This window comes from Staurois parvus, unplaced genomic scaffold (assembly GCF_062004578.1).
Source record: "Staurois parvus isolate SC_StPar_1 unplaced genomic scaffold, SC_StPar_1.0 ptg000390l, whole genome shotgun sequence".
Classification (NCBI taxonomy): domain Eukaryota; kingdom Metazoa; phylum Chordata; class Amphibia; order Anura; family Ranidae; genus Staurois; species Staurois parvus.
In genome coordinates, this window is record NW_028318186.1 from 2,635,080 (window position 1) to 2,656,371 (window position 21,292).

The window sequence follows — 21,292 nt, forward strand, 5'->3', positions numbered from 1 at the left end:
CTGAACTCCTCTACTCTTCCAACCACTCCATCCCCCACAGCTATTTCCTCCTGTACCACTATCCCCTCCCTCCTAGATTGTAAGCTCCAAGGAGCACGGCCCTCGCACCCCTCTTGTATTGAATTGTATTGTTACTATACTGTCTTGTGTACTGTCTCCCACCATATTGTAAAGCACTGAGCAAAATGTCGGCGCTATATAAATCCTGTATATAAATAATAATAATCATCGTCACCACCTCCCACTTACTTTTATCCAAAACAAAACCTCACCACCAAAAAAAAAGGCATTTCACAGGGTGATTCTTTATCCCTATGTGTGCTTTGACACAACTTGCAGCTTACACAGGACTTTCCCTTCACTCCCGATAGTTGAACAAGGGAATAAAAGGAAGGTCTGTATATGCATCTGTGGGGGTCTAAAATAAACCTGTGACTTTGCTGCTTTAAAGTTGACCTATACAAATGCCAACAACAAATCCATGCAAAAGCAATGAGTCCTTTGTGGTTTCTTTCAGTGGTTGATTATTAGGTTAAGGACATTATACATCCAGCAACACATAAACATCTTAACCCATTTTGCATCTCTGGTGGAAAGCACTATAGATGAGACCTCATGCGTAACCACTTGAGTTGTGAAACACATCAAGGTGTTTGTGTGATGCTTAAAGCGGAGCTCCACCCAAAAGGGGAAGTTCCAATTTAAGGACTGTTCCTCTGCTCCCCATTAAGGATTGGCACATTTGGGGGGCAGGGAGGGGAGCGGGCACCCGAATTTGACACCTGCTCCCACTTCCGGTCCGATCGCCTAGGCGATTGGAAACGGAAGGTGTCCACCTCCCTCCCTCCCTGTAGTCTTTTGGGACACATGACAGGTCCCAGAAAACTACAGGACCTTTCAGAAAGCGCAGCGCTACTCACGCATGTACAGTGGGTACCTGGCTGTGAAGCCACAAGCTATAATAGCTGGGTGCCCACACTGAAGATGCCGGCCTCCTGGAATACAGGATGGGCGGTGAAACGGGCTGCGGAGGACACACCACAGGACCGAGGGACAGGTAAGTGGCTGTTTCTTAAAAGTCAGCAGCTACAGTTTTTGTAGCTGCTGACTTTTATTTTTTGACAGGGTGAGTGGAACTCCGCTTTAATGTATAATGTGCTTCTAAGCTGGCCATAGAAGGCTCAAATGTTGACTGCGTCCTGATGAATTAGCCAAAATTCAAGTCGTGGGTTGCTGCCCTGCCCTTCCTAAACTGGTCATAGAGGGCTCAAATTTTGCCTTTTTCCTACTGAATTGGCCAAAATTCAAGTCTTGGGTTGTCCTGTCCTGTTCGACTGATTTTCTTTGTTATAGCCAAAGGCTGAACAAGTGGAAATCTAGATTTGTATGGCTAGCTATAACCTAATAAACACCACTGATTTGTAAAATACTACTGAGGGCTCATTGCTTTTGTATGGAGTTGTTTTCAAGACCTGGGCAGGGTATCAGGAGTTTCTACACAACAGTGAGATCTGGAGTTAGGCCTCCATGTCCATAGTGGAGTACTGTCATATACTTCTATACAAGTGCTAACCTAATAGGCTGAAATATTGTTCCTGGAGAAAACACTGCTCCAAGTTCCCTTAAGTGCTACCACTTGAGTAAAAACATAGGATCAAAAGTTGGCCATTCACTAGTGCAATTTTCAAAATCTTTCATTTTAAGCACGTTCTTTCAATTCTCTAATCATGAACGTTTATGATTATTTTCGACCACAATGATGAAAAAATTTGAAGGAGCAGGATAAAAATATTTCTCAACAGAATTAATTTCTAACAATTAATGTGGTTTTTGTTAAGGAAAATATATTTGTTCCAAAATCCAATGCTGAATGCAAAATTTTGAAGAACTTTTGAGTGACATTCATCAAGTCATCAAATATACTGAGAATGTTCGTATGAATGTTCATACAAACATTTATTTGAAAATATATCACATAATATCTGCTGCAAGAGATGAGCAGACAATCTGAAGTGTGATCTTTTCTATTAGGCAGTGGTCATATGACCAAGTAAATAGGCCTTTAGATCTGTGGCCAGCACTGAAAAGAGCCTGAGCATCACGTTCTTCATGAAAGGTAAGTATTTAAAGTGACTCCATTACTGTAACAACAAAAAATTGTGCCAGTGCCACCCAAATGGTGAGGTGTTCTGAATAGGTGAACAATCTGACATGTGCCTACACTTTATCACAGTGGGTAGCTTTATTCTTGTTACAGCGACAGAGTAACTGTAAGGCCCAGGGGCGGACTGACCATTTGGAAACTCGGGCACTGCCCGAGGGGCCGGGGTTAGTGGGGGGCCCCGTGAGATGCCCCTGGTACCTTTTTCATAGGTTTTTTTGAGTTTGGGCAAGGACCCCCTATTGCCCGGGGGCCCCATGAGTTGTCAGTCTGATACCCTGGTTAGGCCTTTGATCACTTTTCATTTATCTGTCTCAGCAAGATGGTTAACAAAATGGCTATATGTTAACATTTGATAAACCTATTATGGTAAATGCTGACCTTTCAATCTCGTTAAAAGTATTGGTAATTATCAAATTTGAACAATGTTTTATTTCAACATTTGATTACGCTAACTTGAAATAATGAAAATCTAAGGACTTTAAGTAAAAAAAACACATTTACTTATAAATTTATGAATTAAGACTTTTTTTTCAGTGGAGGCTTTTTTGTGACATGCATTTTTTTACAACTAAATCAAAACAATTTTTTTCATACAATACGATGAACATAAAACATAGTAAATTTAATTGCTTTCAGATTTATTCTCCTCTATAAGATTTTTTTCTCAATATGGTGCTTTTTCTGCATACCAAAATCAGATAACGTTGAATAAAAACAAGTGAAAAAAAAGTAAATATTGACCAAAAAAAAAAAAATCTGAAAGTTACATCCGCAGTGAGACCTGTTGGAGGTATGAACATCATTTGCATCATTATATATATTCGTTATTTTCAGAATTTAAAAACAAACTAAAAACGTGAAAAAATTTTTGTCAAATACTTTACAGTTCAAGAATAAGTGATTTGGTCCATTGTATAGTTTAAACTAAAGATATATTTATATGTATATATAAAAAAAAAATAATCAGCAGCAAAAAAACTCTGGATATAATTGGCCAGGCTAATCAGTCTTTTCAGTTTTGGCATCTTTGACCACAACATCGGAAGATTTTCGCAGGGGTCCTTTTTCTGAGTTTCCGTTTCCTTGATTGCTGTCTGTAACTCCCCCGGATTTGTTTGTCGTGTGTTTTTCCAAATAATTTAGCATTTCGCTTAGGACTGTTTGGAAGGTGCTGAGAGCTGCGCATATTGCTGGGGTTCCAAAACCATGGGTGATCAAACTAAAAGAGAAAAAGCAAACAAGGTCTATAAGTAAAATCCTAAATGAGAAAATTAGGAATTCAAATGACACGGGACATTCAAGATGCCACAAAGTACAATAAAAAATAACATTGTTAAAATTGTATTTCTTGTTTTTTATCATTATATCACTAATTAAATATATTAATAATAATACTATAAATAAATAGACAATTAATTATAATTAAATAATTATATCAATAATCATCATTAGTCTTAATCATTAAGCTACATGTACAGCCAAAACTTTCTTTTTGATGCACACAGGTTGCCTTTGGGGACCTGAACCCACATGCACCTGCATGTCATACAGGGACACATTAGCTGTGTCCGTGCAGCCATGTGTCTCAACAGACTAAAATGGGACTCCGGCACAGGGATGCGCGTAGAGCCTGTGCATCCCCATGCCGGTAAAAGACGGCTCTGCATGGGGCATGGAGCAAATCACCCCACATAAACAAGGCCTAACTAGAGAGATTTTTCCATATTTTTGGACCCGATCACAATGATTTTATTATTCAGGAAGAAAGAATAAGGGCTCATGTACACAGGGACACAGAAGGAAGACTCTTCTGAATGATGGTAAAAATGTCAGTTTAGCCACATTTGCATACTGTGTTTATGCGCTTTTAGCTGTGTTTATGCGCTTTGCATTCAGAAGCGCTTTTAAAAGATAACCTCAGGAGATCTTCCCAAATGCCCAGAATGCACTGAAAAATAGTAAAAAATTAACTATTTCAGATATTTTGAGAGAAATAGAGAGAGCAGAAGCAGAGACAGCAGTATGTGTTGAGATGACCTGTCTTTTCTGGTTGTATTCACTATGGATCCCATCATGAGCATAATGCAGCACTTTCTACCATTTTTGCCTTCACGCAAAACCTGGAACTGGCTGCACTGGTGCACTGGGTCCATTTGAATACATGGAAAATGATTTGCATGCCTTTCTGATGATGAAAAAAGGCTCTGGACAGCATCTGGATATGGAACAGTTAAAAAACGCTTCTAAACGCAAACGCTTATAAATCTGGTTAACCGCATTTACAACCGTTTTCATCATCAGAAATGCATGCATAGCATTTTCCATGTATTCAAATGGTCCGGTACACCAGCACAGTCAGTTCCAGGTTTTGCGTGAAGGATAAAATGGTAGAATGTGCTGCATTGCTCATGATGGGATCCATAGTGAATACAACCAGAAAAGACAGGTCATGTCAACACATACTGCTCTCTCTGCTTCTGCTCTCTCTATTTTTTTTCAAAATGTCTGAAATAGTTAATTATTTACTATTTTTCAGTGCATTCTGGGCATTTGGGAAGGTCTCCTGAGGATATCTTTTAAAAACGCTTCTAAACGCAAACGCTTCTAAAAGCGGTATGCAACCGTGGCTAAACTGGCATTTTTCAACCTACAGCCAGTTTCCATTCTTCAGAAGAGTTTTCCAAATGCCTCGTGTACATTAGCCCTTAATCTACAACACAGACAGCAAAAAAAAAGGTGACAGGACTACTAACATTTTTTTTCTATCAGTGTTTCTGTTGAAGATTTCTTGTATGGTGAAGCCATTGTCACCAGGAGAGGATGTGAAGCAATAAAACCTTCCAGGGGTTAAAATCCTTCCATACTATCCAAAACTGAAAAGAAACATTTTGTTTGGACATGCACTTCAGGTCTCATGTACACAGGGTGATTGCCCAACTCTCCTAGATGCCTTTCCTCCTGGCAGCAACGCTTGGGTGTTAATTTATTTAATTGGCCATAATAATAATTTATTCTGGCCATTGAATTTGTGCTCAAACGTTTGAGGTGCCTTAACATGCATTTAGACGCATTTACATGTGCCGAGCAATTTTTCTGCCAAAACGCTGCTCCTGGATGCACTTGCAGTGGGGTTTTTTCCTACTGCTAATCGCCTCTAAATGCCTATGAGTGCATGGGCACATCTGCTAACACGCCGGGGCATTTAGAGGCAGAAAAAAACACGCCAGACTCCCCTAACAGCAGTTTGCAGGAGGCCTCAAAATGAATATAATAATAGATAATTTAATTGATAATAAAACTGATAACTTAATTATCATTAAAACATCACAGAATTTTATTATTTGTGACACAAATAATCGATATACGTCATTACTAGCTGATATGCTTTCCAATGTCAAATTCAACAAAATATCATACACAATGTTACATATTATATATTCTTATTAATCTGTCATTTGGTCATCATACTATGTGGCTGGAAAAATAACTGTATATCACATCTAGAAAAAAAAGGTGTTTCCTCCTTGTTATGATCAGCATCTCTCTCATGCTTTGCTCATCATCTCACGGAAGGATATCTAAAGGGACTATGGATTCAGCATAGAATACCCACAGAAGGTCTATGCAGATAAATAAACACACCATTTGAAATGAAATAAAAAATACAAACTAAAAAAAAACCAAACAAAAACAAAATATGATGTAAAATAAGGTCTTACAGTTGGTGCTTAACAATGCTGTTTACATAAAGTTAGAACGATCAATATCCTTGAAACATCACATGAGATTGCTCCAAAAATCAATTTATTTCTCAGAATTATGCAGTTACTCTACTGGGACCATCTTCCTTAGAAAAGCTCATTTACCTTGTACATTTCTATTGTGCCAAGAATTTATATTTTTTAATTAGAGAACAATGATGTAAAAAGAAAGAAAAATACACATGTAGAAATCAGAATGTTCAATAACGGACAGAGTTGCTAGTGTTATTTAAAGGGTCAGACCACTTCAGTTTTATTAGAGTTTTTGGTAGATATGGCAGAGTCCCATATCTTTCAAGGACTCTTGGTGAGATTTCTGTGCCTGATTTTCAGGATCATCAGAACTACAGCAGCCACAGTTCCCTCACTCCCTGTTAGATATTCATTTACACTTTAGGGTTAAATTTTGTGCATACCTGATGATCTACCTGTATGTCCAAAAGTATGGGGGAATCCCTTAAACGTACGCAATTCAGGAGCTTCCAGAGAAGGGTATTGTTAATATTACAGCATGCAAAGACATTTTGGACAATCTTCCAACCTTGTGTCAACAGTTTGGGAAAGCCTCTTCGTGTCCCAGCATGACTAAAGACATAGTTTAATGAGAGTAGTGTGGAGGAACACGAGTGTCCTGCAGAGCTCTGATCTCAACACCTTGGGATGAACTGTAATTCATTGTGAGCCAGGTCTGATTTCACAAATTTTTGTTTGGTTGAATGAGTGAAATTCCCACATACTCTTCATAATCATGTACAAATCCGTCCCAGAAGAGTGAAGGATGTAGAAGCCACTAAGGGGGAACTTCATATGAATGCCTGTGGTTTTGTGATAGGATGTCCAACAAGTATAGATGTTATGGTAAGGTGCCCACAAACCATTGGCCACAAAAAGTATTTAGTATTATTAGAAATACAACTGGAATGGGGCCACCTGATGTGGATGAGATCACTCAAAACATAAAGTGGGCTGGTACTGAGCCAGAAAAAAGGAAAGCATATCCTGCCTCTGGAGACCCCCCCCCCCAAATATTTAAAGCCAATAGGCTTGTCAGATCACCAGGCGCTGAAATATTTATTTTTAGTAGATTGGCTCTTTAAACGTATACTAATTAATGTAGTCAGTATTCATTAATTATTCAGCTTGCGAATACTTTCAGGAATGGTCATGCACCCATAGTGGGTCTGTGGTTCTAATTTATTAGGATTACCAACTAATCTACCAGGTTCTCATTTCCCAGGAATGTAGCAAGGAAGCCTTACCCTGATTTACAAAACCCAAATGCAATGGGCACTTAACATGCTTGCTAAAACCCAGAAATGAACCATGCACTTGCCAATTCTTTGATGTAGAACACATTATTATTATATTATTATTATACAGGATTTATATAGCGTCAACAGTTTGCTCAACGCTTTACAATATAAGGGAGACAGTACAATTACAATACATTTCAGTACAGAAGGAATAGGAGGGCCCTGCTCGTGGAGCTTACAATCACATATAGTCTTCTTCTAAGCACACATATCTAGGCTCATTGTAACTCAATAAGCTGAAAAGGGAAAAGTGCATGCGTCATGTTTATTTATTTATTTTTTTACAAAGCCCTGATTAGCCTGGTAATCATGTAACAAGGTACCAATGTCTTAACATGCTGGCTGGAAATCCTGATTATGAATTATTTACAGGCAATAATTTATCTCTATCTGACAAATTTTATAAATCAAATTCTTAGTCCTGAACATAAATTAAAGATAAAAGAGGTCAAGAAAAAATACGCCTAGATTGCAGGGATCAAAAAGCAGCTTGCATCTAAGCTACCTCTTTTAAAGACAGAATACATATTGGGTAAATGAGAAAGTTAACTTTTTTCAAGTAATTACAGTCAGAGGTAGATGCAACATTTGTGCAGACTGTGCAGCAAGGCCCTCTGAGAGCTAGGGGCCAAGCTATAGTAGATATGGGTCACATGGGTGCTGGTACCCTTGTGACCCATATCTACTATAGATAGATAGTAGACCTGGACATGGATTACTTCTATATAGTTGTCAATCAATCAGGATAGGACTGGGAATCTTTTGGGCAAACACAACAAACTAGCCCTTGGTAGGGGCAGGTTTCTGTTGACTATAGAAATGTGATCATGGTTTTAACATGACACAGCCTTTTACATATTCCAGCATCAGCTTCCTTGTGGTTCTCGGCGTTTGGTCAAACGACTTCTCAGACCATCTTCCAGATGTTGTGATCACAAGCTATAACTTTGAATGGGAAGCAGGTGGCCCACAATTTGAGACTGACAGCAGTCCTGCTCTACCTGATGCCTGAATGGTGATGTATCTCCACTCAGGGCAACCAACCCAGCATATCTTATTAGTACTGACATGGGGTAGATAAATTGGGGTGCCAAAAGTACATCTTGCTAGTGGGAACTTTGACAAAAACGGGCAATGTAGGGTGTTTTTAACCTAAGCTGATAACTTTTTTTTGCAGCAAAAGTGATAACCATAATTTATGTAATGTACTTCTTTTATATGACCACTTCTATTGTCAAAAACACAATCCAGAAATGTGGCTTTGGTGCTAGTAAGTCAAATTGATGCTCAAGAAACTGCAGCCTGATCTATTAAACAACTGCACTTAAGATATTATGAACATTTTTATAGGAAACAAATAAGGTTTGAAATAATTTTAAAAGAATATCAGCAATTGTATGCATACAAATTGGTATTACATACTTGTGCCAGTAGTTTGGCAATCTTTGTGTCATCAGAGCACCATGCCAAATCACAGGAAACCATTATGCTAAATGGCAAGTCTCTTACCTAAAATGCGTTAAGTGTCTCTGAATGTCAAGGTCTAGGATTGGAGTGGGTCTGGAGGAGCCCAAGGGCGATCTGTCTTGACTTAGAAGATCTTGAAATTCTTTGCAAATTTGTCTTAAAAGAGGACAAAATAAATTATTATTAATACATATTTTTTTGCAAACAGTTTTTTACAAGGTAATTTAAACAAACCTTTGTTAAGCTCCAGAGATGATGCCAGGTAATTGTGAATACTCCACAAGTTAAATGTCTTAGAATACCATTCACTCAGCACTCTCATTCATCCAATTTGTCACTTTCAATTGTACATTTCCAAACTGTGCTTCTTAATAACATAGGGCCCCTTGCCCACACCCTCATAATCTCTCTCCTTCACTACAATATTATTCTCCTATGCAAAATACTACTAAAAAGACTCCCATATTTACAATGTATCATAAATGCTGATACTTAGTACTTAAAGAAGAATTCAAGGTATGGATATTTTCTTCAAAGTTGCATTCATCCAGCTTGGGCCAATTTAATTATACATATACCATACCTGACCGATACCCCGGAAGCTGTAAATCACTGAAGAAGACACTGCTACTCCAGTGATCTCCAACTGCTTCCCATCCTAAACTGAGTCAGTATCTAGAGCCACTATCTATCAATGCTATGAATAGCTGGCTATCTCATAGTATCTTTTTTCAAGATAACAACCAACCTGAAAAATAAATTTAGGTTAATGTTTTGACCTTTAAAGCTCAACTGAAGTAATGAAAATAGATATGTAGTTAGGCAGCCACCAGAAATAAAATCCCTTACGCTTAACAGAGAAGTTTTTGAAAAAAAAAACAGTCATACTCACCTGGGTAGATGCAACATCGGACCAATGCTGCATTTGTCCCCTAATGTCTCTAAGACCAAGAATTGAGCAATCAAAAACCACTGATCGCTCAATTCACCATCTTCAGGAAGCAGATACTGTCAATCACTGGCTTTCTGCACTACCTCTCCAGTGTTTACTGGAGCATCAGACTGTGGAGGGGTGGGAGAAGCTGGCTCAAGGTCTCAGTGGCATGCTGAGCTAGCTACTGGTTAGGCTTCTGGAATCATCCCAACATTAAGGCGGAGTTCCACTTGACCTATCAAAAAATAAAAGTCAGCAGCTACAAAAACTGTAGCTGCTGACTTTTAAAAAACAGCCACTTACCTGTCCCTCAGTCCCGTGGGGTGTCCCCCGCAGCTCATTTCACCGGCCGTCCTGTATTCCAGGAGGCCGGCATCTTCAGTGTGGGCACCCGGCTGTGATAGCTTGCGCCTTCACAGTCGGGTACCGACTGCGCATGTGCTTCGTGAATGGTCCTGTAGTCTTCTGGGACCCAAAAGACTACAAGGAGAGAGGGCACCTTCCGCTTCCAATCGCCTAGGCCATCGGACCGGAAGTGGGAGCGGGTACCTGTCAAATTTGGGTACCCTCTCCCCCCTGCTCCCCAAAGGTTCCAATCCTTAATGGCGAGCGGGGGAGCAGTCCTTAAAGCGGAACTTCCCCTTTTGGGTGGAGCTCCGCTATAAAGTCAGGATCTTTCCAGAGCCTGGTCCGGCTGAGTAATGTCACATGGGTTACAGGAGTGCAGAACTACCTACAGGAGGAGTAGGGCCTAAAAAGTGTTGGCTCAATGTCTCCTTTAATAAAAGAGGTATAACTGCCCACCATTGTTCCATGTGCTGCAAACAGGCAGTATTGTGCTGGGAAAGACAAATGGTCATAAGCAATGTTTTAAAAATTCCCTGGATCTCACTGAAAAGGATAAAGGAGAATTTCACTATATGGTATAATTTCCACAAAAGTGATTTTGTAATTCAATGTTAATAAAAATGTAATTTTTATTTTGCATCCAAATATGACTTTTTTAAAGCTTCCAGAAAATTCAATTGTAGCTTTCTTGTATACCCGGAAGGTATACTGTATACTATTTATGTATAGTACGTCCCCAGAATCGCATTTCTTGCTTATGCGATTGGCTCACTGTTTTATATTGAGGTTAGCATGAAGTAAAATTTCAGACATCCCATGCTTTGTACTTAACTCCACTTTTGTAGAAAAGATAAGTATAAAAAATAAAAAAATAATATAGCAAATACACATACTAGACAAGCCATATTGTAATTTAATGTCATTAAAATTACTTTTCCTTCTCAATATGCAGTGTTCCAGCTGTCTGTAAAATTCAGTATACCTTTAGTATACAGAACACCCATACAATTTATATTCTCTTGCTTGTGTGATTGCCTCACTGATTTTCCCAGTAGTATACACTTAGATACAAGTCAAATGTTAGGCATCCCATGCAATAGGGGTTTTAATTTTGGTGAGATACTCTGCAAGGGTTAATTAATTTTAAAGGGATGCTGACACCGCAGCTTTTCACATTGGACCACCAACAGTGCACCATGTGAATATAATGAACCAGACTATTCCTTCTGTTTAGAAACAGTCTGCAAAGGACATGGCAAAACGAACAGCTATTTCTTCAGGGCAGAAAAAGGTAAAAGTCTGCTACAAAGTTTGTTAAAATCCTTGAAATGGGCATGTATCACCCAGACAGGATTGTTTTTCTCAACAAAAGCTGAATTAAATTATAAACTTGCTAAAGTAAGCCTTTAATCTTTGGCAATGTGCTGGCCAAGTGTATTGCATATCTGCAGGGATCTTGTGATATGTTTAGGGATCCTGCCCTATGGAGTTGTGTTCTTAGCTAAATTTAGTGTGTGTTATTGCTAGTCTGTAACCAGACTTGGCTGTTTTTTCATGGGCTCTACAGGTCTTCTAATGTAGTGTTCAGCAATTCAAGGCAAAATGACTAATGTGACTGGGTCCAACTTATTTTTTGCCCCATCAAACACCAAAATGCTAACTCTCTAAACCAGCCTTCTCAACATTTTTATCCCAGAGGAACCCTTGAAATAATCTTCAGGTCTCAAGGAACTCCAGCTAAAACCAATTTTTCAGAGGTCAAGCAAAAATATACCTACATTAGTTGCTAGTAGGAATAAAGCATCTCTTACAGACAGCTAAAAATATTATTGGTGTCCTGCAGCTGGTTCTTTCTAGTGGTACTGACCCTGGAACCATGTAGATGCCCTCAAACTGGAGGTCAGTCAGCCACAGCTTAAGGAACCCCTAGCAATCTGTAAAGAAACTCTAAGGTTCCATGGAGCCCTGGTTGAGAATTGCTACTCTAAACAATCTAGGGCTACCTACCTCTGTTCAGGGGTAATGGGGTGCTACATGTATTTTTATCTTTCTATGTATTTTTCTTTGACCACTCTCTTTATTTATCAGACCAAAAAGTCTAACAATCTGCTTTGACATTTGCCAAAATGAATGTAATATTTAATTGATTGTTCTTTTCTCAACATGTTAAGTCGAATTTCACTGTAAATATATTTTTTTATTAACATATTTCATATTGATTATTTTTCTGCAGTTCATCTTTATGAAGAAGCCATATCTTGACCTTGACAAAGAGGCCTTGAGATGTGAGTACATTGTATTTCAGCCCCTGGAGCCTTGGCACTTATTTACAAGAATGATCCTTGCAATGCTGTCAGTGACTGCCATTGAACACAAGCTCTCCCTACATAAAGCTCCATGGTTGGACTCGTGAGAAATCAGTGAAGTATTTTACCACTGTAGTCCCAACAATGCATTGTTAGTCTAGATATAAGATGCATCATTGTTCTTTAGAACACAACAAAAAATCTTTTCTGTATCTGGTACATACTTGTAAGGTTTGAGTAAACTTTTTATTTTACATTAAATAAGACCGATCCAGCGCTTTTTTCAGTGGGGGAATGCAGTTCCAGCACCTCCAGCACTGAATGTATGTAATGAAAAGGGGATGCTGGAGGGTCTATTTTCACTGGCGGGAATCTATTTTTGCATAGGGGTCTATTGTTGCTGGGGGGGAAGTTATGTTACTCGGAGTGATCTCATGTTGGAAGAAGAGTCTATTGTTGCTGGCTGCTGGAGAGCCTATTGATGTTGGCTGCTGGGAGATCTGTTTTTGCTGTTGGTGTTTTATGATTGCTGGGGTGGTTCTGTTGTTGTTGGCGTGGTATTTTGTTGTGGGGGATCCTTTGTTGCTGACTGCAGGGGATCTACTGTATTTTACTGCTTTTCTTGTTATCCTTAACACATTACATACAAATTGTTTAGTACCACAAAATGATACTTGGTTCTGTATTCTCTAAATGGAGCGGTACTGGGAGGAGGGAAGGGGGTGGAGAAAAGGAGTGACTAAAAAGTTGGAGAGTTCCTGCACCTATTTTCTGAGAAAAAAGCCCTGGACCTATCCATAACATTATAACAGATTAAAGTGGTTCTAAAGCCTGGACATGTTTTATTGTAATGCATTCCTTGTATTAACCACCTTCCGTCCGGCTGTTGTATATAAATGGTCAGGACGGTGGCAGTGCAGGGTCGGGTGGCCGTTTATAAATGGCCTCCCCGCCCCCTGCTTGTGCGCGCTCCCTGGGAGTGAGCAGCACCGCGATCCAGTGCCCGCTGTGTCCTCCAGACACAGTGGAACACTGATCGTCGGACAGGACCCCTGTGCGAGGTCCCGATCATGTGATCACTGGTTGGTCAATCAGTGATCACATGCAGAGTAGTAAGCAAGATGTCACTTCTGACATCATTGCTTACTACGTGTGAAATCTGTGAATTATCACAGAGATCACATGGTACAAGGCTATTCACAACAGCCTTGTACCATGTGACAAGCTGTGACCAATCACAGCTCACACAGTAGTTCTCAATGGCTGCAAGAATGCAGCCTGAGAGGAGAAATTATTGCTTTTACAGCCTTTATGGGTGTAAAAACAATCAGTGTAAAAAAGAAAAAAACAAATCTTCATCACCCCCCACAAGTAGTACAGTGTCACCATGGTGACACTGTACTGCTAGGGTCACAGTATGTAAAAAAAAACCATAAATAATAATATAAAAAAATAAAATACAAATGTAAAAAAAATGTTTAAAAATTATAATTTTTGGTTATAAACTAATTTGGGTTATTTTTTTTTTTACTAAAAAGATAACAGAATAAATTTTGGCCAAAATTTATGATGAAATATTATTTATTTGCAAAATTTTATAAGAAAAACACTTTTTTTCAAAATGTTTGGACATTTTCATTTACACAGCAAAAAAAATAAAAATCCCAGTGGTGAATAAATACCACCAAAATAAAGCTTTATCTGTCTCAAAAAAATGCTAAAAAAATCATATGGGTACAGTGTTGCATGACCACGCAATTGTCATTCAAAGTGTGATAGCGCTGAAAGCTGAAAATTGGCATGGACAGGAAGGGGGTAAAAGTGGTTAAGATACAAAAATGTCCCAATTTTGTATTGCCTGCTCACCCCTCTCTATATCTACCGGAGCCCGATCTCAATTCAGCGCTGTGCTCATGTGCAGCACCTCTTCTCCCTGCTCTTTCTTCTTACAGGAGACTCAGCAGCAGCATTGGCTCCTGCTGCTGTCATTTAAATCCTGTGAGGAGGGAGAGGGGGGCGGGGTTGAGCCATGTTGTGTTTGTCTCTAGACACACAGAGCCCAGATCAAGACCAAGCTGACAGGAGTGCCCCTATAGGAAGTGGCTTCCTATGGTGGTGCACAGAGAAGAGGAGGAGCCTAAAGTGCTGGTGGGGAACCCCAGAAGAGGAGTTTCGGGATGAGGTCCCCTGATGTGGTCTTCTTGTATATGATCCATTTGCCAGTTGAGGACAAAACATTGCTAGGAATGGACGGCCATTACAAAACATCTGTGGGTGATTTTGAACTTGCACACAAATATACTTTTTGCAGCAACATACAATGTGGAATTATTTTCTTACTTTGTGGCAAGGATCATCTTTTTCCTCGCTGTTTGCTCTTTCTGTTCCATGTGCTGTCTGGCCAAGTGTTCTCCTACGGCCTTTGCTGGAAACTCTGTTTCACAGGTATACCCAAAATCTCTGGCCAAATGCAATGCCTCACCTGTAAAAAAACAAAACAAAAATAACTAGTGTTATAAAAAGACATGAATGTAAGACGGAACTTACACCATCCAGGCTAATTTTTATTTTTTTTCATTACAACAAAAATGATTTATTTACTTTAAAGCTAACACAGATATAAAAATTTAAGAAAAATTCTCTATAAAGACTCATTAGACAAAAGTTATAATTTGTGTATGTACCATTAGCTATATCTTCATATCCATGTGGAATTTGCAAAAGAAACAACAGCAGGGTGCAGGAATTTAAGAATCATAAGAGCATCACTTTATTATAGAGAGCACACTTACATATTAGAAATTCTACTGCAGCTCCAGGGACAGAAAGTGATGGAAAGCCCACAGTTTCCCCGGAAGGCCAGCTTGACAAAGAGGGTGGCCCCTGAAATGCGTAGCAGCCCACCCTGCCATCTGTCTTTGCTCCTTCTCCAGTCAGTGGAGCAAGTTTTCGGCCATAAATGCTGCCAGCCATTCACCCTTTGGTAGGCCTTCTCCCATGAACAGCAGCTGCTGATGAGCCAAACCGGATTGTTGCTCTGTGTTCCTTTTCCATCACTCACTGCCTCTGAAGCCAGAGTATGTACAGTGAGTTATAATAGATGCTCTTACGATACAATTCCTGCGCCCTGCTGTTTTTATTTTGCATATTTCACTAAGGAATCTTTCCCAGATCTTCCTACCAGGATCTGCAGGGTTATCTTTGGATGACTCCATATTCTTCTTCAACCTCTTTATGAACCTTATGAATATGAACTCTGTGGATTTACTGTATAACCTTGGCCTCTGGAAGACTGAGTCTGACTTGTGCTTTATTGTGCATAGCATTGGTTATTGTTATCCATGTGCAATTTCTAGATAGCTCGGTGGCTGCCCAAACCTCATTTGTGTCTGTGCACATGACAAGTGTCAAACCCTCAAACTAGCATGCTCCAAAGGTCCTTTTTAAAACATTGTGTTCACCGGTGAGCAGGTTTATTACTTGACCTCAGCTTCTGTTTGTTCTTTGGGTTCTGAGATGATCTTTAACTTCCTCTTTTGGAGACACAACAAAAAGTGAGAGACTATCTCTCCAAAGTGAGGATAATCCTCTCTTAGACAGCTGTCACCGGAAACTGTGTAACCATGATACTTCCCTTCTGTTCCTGTTCTTGTGATGACTGAAAGGTAATTGATTTTTCATAATTTTCTGTTCTAGTGACTGAGGCCAACAGGACCAGTAGATAAAGTGAAATAGGTTGTAATCCTTACCCACTCTATCCAAATACACTAAAAATACATTTCCTGGAGATAAATTTCAACTATTACCTATTCCTGAACCTTATTTCTTGTCTGTTTAAGATGGGTTGGCCAGATTTTTACCTGCCTGACCGGTAGCAATGGGGTTTGTGGTTACTGCTATTAATAGTACTAGGCACCCCTCAATTACCCACCGTAGAGCTTGTCATCCATTCAGAGAAGCAGCTGCCTAGGATTGAAGCAAGTTTCATCCATATCAGATCTTGGCAAATTGGGGCCCCATGGCCAAATCCAGCCCTTTGGCAAGTTCTGTCCAGCCTATGATGCCTCCATTGTCAGCAGGCCTCTCTGAACCTGTCAGATTCCTCACAGAGGCATGCTGATAGATGCCCAGCTGCAAGAACCAGAAGGATAGAACCCGAGGATCTGACTGGTACACCATGGAAGTTTGGTTCTGGTGGGAACATTGCCTAGAAGAAGTCCTGATGCTTTCCTAACACTCTGCTACCTGGATAAGTTCTTCCTGTGTTAGCGCCTGCATGCTGCAAACCTTAGGAACTGTACACCTGTTCTTCACTCCAGGTCAGGATCTGCAGAAATCCCAGCGCGACCCATCTCAGGCTCTCTCCTTCAAGTCAGAGTGCTTTTCAGAGAGCATCCTCAACACTACCATGCCACAATCACACACAGTTGTGCTGCAGCCACATTGAACTCAATGGGCAAGTTTGACAAGTGGTGCATCTCATCAAACTCTGCACCCCAAGTTAAAAATGCTGTAGGTGCTAAGCAAAGTATCATGGCCGTGGCATGTAAACAGACCCCTCCATTTGTTATCTTATAGTGCAGATAGGCAGACAAACCACGGCTCAGCTGTTGTTTTTACCATACCCCCTTGGCCCAACTAAAAGAGAAAAATTTCATGAGCAGTTTTACCTATTATTCTTAATGCCAGGAGTTTGTTTTCTATATGTAAAAATTAATACTGAGCAGAATTAGGTTTGGTGTCCTCCCACAACAGTCCAGGGGTGTGGAAATAAAAAAAAAAAACTACTCGTTTAAGGACTAAATTGGGGTCTCAATGTACTTGTCCCCCATGACAATCTACTTGAAGCGCATCTGCTGAGTGAGTAAGTAAGGTGTCGGCCCAATGAGAAAAAGAAAAAACTTTATTCCTTCAGGGTACCCTCACACATGGAAGCACTTGGGTGTTCAGTACTAGCACCTGCTGAGCATCCAAATAAGGCTCTGGTGTTCACTCTGTTAGGCCCTGTTCACACCTGGACGTTTTGGGATTGCGACAGAATCACTGAGATTTTGCCTGCAATCTCAAAACGCACTACAATCGCAAAATGAAGGTTCAGGTGTCATTATTTTCAATGGCACCTAATATGCAGTGCGGTTTTGCCACGGTTGTCACGCAATTTACTGCGTGGCAATCTCTTCAAAATCACATTGCATGAAGCTTGTTGTCAAAAAAGGAGCAGGAGCTTTTTTTGAGCGAAAATCTTCACACAATACGATTGGCTGTGATTGTCACGTGAGTTTTTGTTTGGCAATTCACATCGTGTGAAACTTGTCACCCAAAAAGGAGCAAGAGCTTCTTTTGGGCAACATGCTTCACGCGATGCAATTTGTCGCACAAGAATAGCGGCTAAACTGTACCATGTTTTAAATACCATTGAAAATAATGGCACCTGAACCTGCGTTCACATTGTTTCTGCTGTGATCCCAAAACGCCCATGTGTGAATGGAACCGCCATGGTCACACATATGTGATTCTGGATGTGTTTTAAAACTCACAGATTCACATGACAGGCTAGATATTATGTGTTCTTATTAAGGTGGTTCACACAGATGAGATCCACAGACATTACATTTTGAGTGCCATTACAAAAAAAGGGTCCTGTGTGTTTGTAGCAGTGCATTCCAGACTCACAAGTGATAAAGTGGCATGCAGAGACAAGTGTTCACATAGGATTGCTATTGACAGGAGTTTTTGCATTGAAGTCAATGGGAAGTGTTTAACACTAAATTCAATTGGAAGCACTTTTGCATTGAAGTCAATGGGAGGTGATTTTGCATTGAAGTCAATGGGACACCAACTTTGCAGCTGTCACAGTCTCCACTCTTCTGGAAAGGCTTTCCACAAGATTTTGAAGTGTGGGAATTTATGCCCACGTTACTGGATTTTTGTGAGGTCAGGTACTGATATTGGATGAGAAGACCTGGTTCGACAATCCCTTTCATTCCAAAAGTGTTCAGTAGGGTTAAGGGCAGGGTTCTGTAGAGGCTACTTGAGTTTTTAGTACACACTACACAGGCTTGCAGTATCTGTCATAATGCTTGCAATGGCAAGCTGTCATTGGTCAGCCAAACCACATGACTGTGCTGACCAATGAGAAGAGCTTATTTCTTCTGGGACACCTTACTGGAAGAAGAATCCTGATATGCACTTATCATGCATACAGTGTATGGACCGCTTTAATGGCAGCTAGGGTCATCACAGCCAACATGTGCAGAGGAGTCCAGAGTGGTGGCCAGGATAGAAATAGTTAATTGAAAAGGGAACAGAAAATAGCCTTCACCAAACAGCTGCCCTAAGTTTGGAAGTGCAAAGTTGTCTAAAATGTCTTTGTATGATGTAGTATTAAACAATTTAACTAAATAGTTTGAAGGGCTACCCACGTACTTTTAGCCATATAGTCCATTATACTTAAAAGCATGCTTTTAAAAAAATAAACACATATTGAAAAAATATTTCCACTAAGCTGGTCTCTTTTACACATATATCTGAAAAAAACCACCAAGCCGCCAACTCCACAACAAAGACTAGATTTAAAATATACTGGGCAATTTTAGCAAACAACAAAAAAGAAAACACCTACTTCAAAATAAACATTTCAGATTTTTTCGGCCAGGAAAACATGAGACAACTGCATTGTATGAAAAGGAGTTATTAGAAGTGTATTTGAAAGATCTCCTAGGGCCTCAGAAGAAAGCTATTGCTTGATTTGATCAGTGCATCCAAACATTCAAGGGAATAAAGGAAAGTGGATTGTAATACCCGTTATGTGAGGCTCTACTTTCATCTGCTCTCACTGTAAGCACTACTCCAATCCAGGTGCTTTATCCTCCTGTACACTATGTGACTTCATATAAAATGATCAAAGACAAGCGAGCTACCTCCCTCACATGTAGAGGTTCTGAACAACTGGAAAGATTTGCAATTGTCTGATGATTACTGGACAGTGAGGTAAAAGTTAATCCAGGCAACAATGGAGGAATGAGACACTTACCTTCTACCAAGGATGTCAGCAGGGTTACATTGGCAGCTTTCCTTCTGCCGGCAGGTAAATTAAGACCCAGCCTGTCCAGCTTCTCTCTCAGACATCGACCACCGTTTTTGGACTTTGCCCTGCAGTTAAAGCAAAAACAACTTGGATGAAATGAAATGTTCATTTAGCAAGAGACAGGAGAAGAATGGAGGCTGAATGCCAAACTCCCGTACCATGATATAACTTTATTGATCCACTGATCAGTCTCTACCAGCTTGGTGTACTTTCAATAAAGGTACCCGTTGGAAGATTGCCTCACTTCCCCTCCCCGCCCCCTTTGTTCTGGTTGCAACAAAAGAGTTCTGGATTACCCATAATTTTCAATCTCATTGACAATGGCCACAAGGACCAATAGAAAGGGAGAATCTACACAGTGAGGACAGCTAGAAAAAAATCTTCATGACTGTTGCAGCACTTCTATAGCAAACAGACTAACAAGTCCCTCAAGTTTCCAAAAGTTCCACTTCCCCGTCTTATACAGCTTGCAAAGCTCTGATGAAGGAGGGCTTTATCAACCCCTGAAACATGTTGCCATAACATCCTGTGTCATCCCTACTGAGGACCAATACTCATAGATTTCTGGACTCCACAACATCTGGCATGGTACTCACTTTGTGTTTCCCTACTCTATTCAAGAAGGAAAACAAGTTTTGCCTACAGAAACACATTAACTACAGTAAATGAGTAGCATATTAATAACCCAAGTGGCCTGCCCTCAAGTCTTGGGTTACACATTTTGCTAACTCCTTTTTTCCTCTTAAAGAAGTTCTTTAAATAAAATTTCCTAACAAATGTACAGGAACTCTACTTTCCAACAATAAAACAAAACATTTTAAAGGGTATCTAATGCCAAAACTTTTTTACGTGTTTTAGAAGGGAATACCACTTTTTTGCATGGGGATTTCCGTTACTGTACTGGAGACACAACAGAGAGTAGATGGAAATCACTGTAAAATTACGCTAAATGTCATAGGATAGAGTTGTCACCTTAACAGGTCTCTTGCTCCATAAATATACAATGACATAAAATTAATATAAATGACTTTTACAATATATTACATTATATTGTTATAACAAGAGCTAAACATGGGACAATAGCCATCATATAAGACCTGTAGCTTAGTGGAGGAACTTGTTTTGAGGGCCAAAATGAAAACCCAGAACCCAAAAAAATGCAAACCCATTTGGCTTATTCATTCATATTAGCCATTCAAACGGCAGCCATCCTTAGCAATCAAAGTGATTTCACTAATGGCAGTTAGATCAGTTAATGGCCAACACCACCCTTTTCTAAATTTTGGGTGATCAGTGTCAATTTGAATCACATGCTAGAATCTGTTTTAGCTCTTAAGAAGTCAAGTGATGACATATTTCAAATTAAATATTGAAAGAATGACTTGTTAATCAATCTGTGAGTGAGTGACACCTTTGTGATGGCCTTGTGACTACTTTAAGAGTGTAATTAAATGGACTGTAGGAGGAATAACAAAGCTGTAGGGGGTCCACCCAACCAACCAGCACTCAACCAAATCTTAAATACCATTGTTCTGATTAGGTTAGCCTTTACAATCATATTTCTGATTGGTTACTTTGGTAACCGATTTATCTACTAAAATCCTAATTTTAACCATATATACTTTTTGCAGGTAAACTTCTATGATTGGCCTGACACTGACTTTGCCATCACCTGCCAGTAAGAACCTACACAAAGTTTACAGGAAGACTTCATCTTGCACCTACTGACAAGCTCGCAGTAATGAGACTGTCAATGGAAGGCAATCACTGCTCAAACAGTGACATACAGCAATTACATGTGCTCAGTGCATGGAAATCTTCTACACAATGTATTCAAACAACATAAAGACACTTTACAAGCAAAACCATGCCAACGTATTTCAAACTAAAACCTGGTTCTTAGTTACATCGG

General features: G+C 39.7%; 1 protein-coding gene across 3 annotated transcripts in view; it reads right to left on the reverse strand.

The window, feature by feature from the left end:
* Positions 1–2,641: 2,641 nt before the first annotated feature.
* TFAP2D (transcription factor AP-2 delta) overlaps positions 2,642–21,292 on the reverse strand; it is a 47,784-nt gene continuing 29,133 nt past the window's right edge. For all 3 annotated transcript variants that reach the window (XM_089686005.1, XM_089686006.1, XM_089686004.1), the window contains exons 5-8: positions 19,327–19,445; positions 14,634–14,775; positions 8,748–8,861; positions 2,642–3,383 (exon numbers count right to left, since the gene is read on the reverse strand). In XM_089686005.1, the coding sequence (XP_089542131.1) occupies positions 3,164–3,383; positions 8,748–8,861; positions 14,634–14,775; positions 19,327–19,445 (595 nt within the window). In that variant the 3' untranslated portion in view covers positions 2,642–3,163. The remainder of the gene's footprint in view (positions 3,384–8,747; positions 8,862–14,633; positions 14,776–19,326; positions 19,446–21,292) is intronic.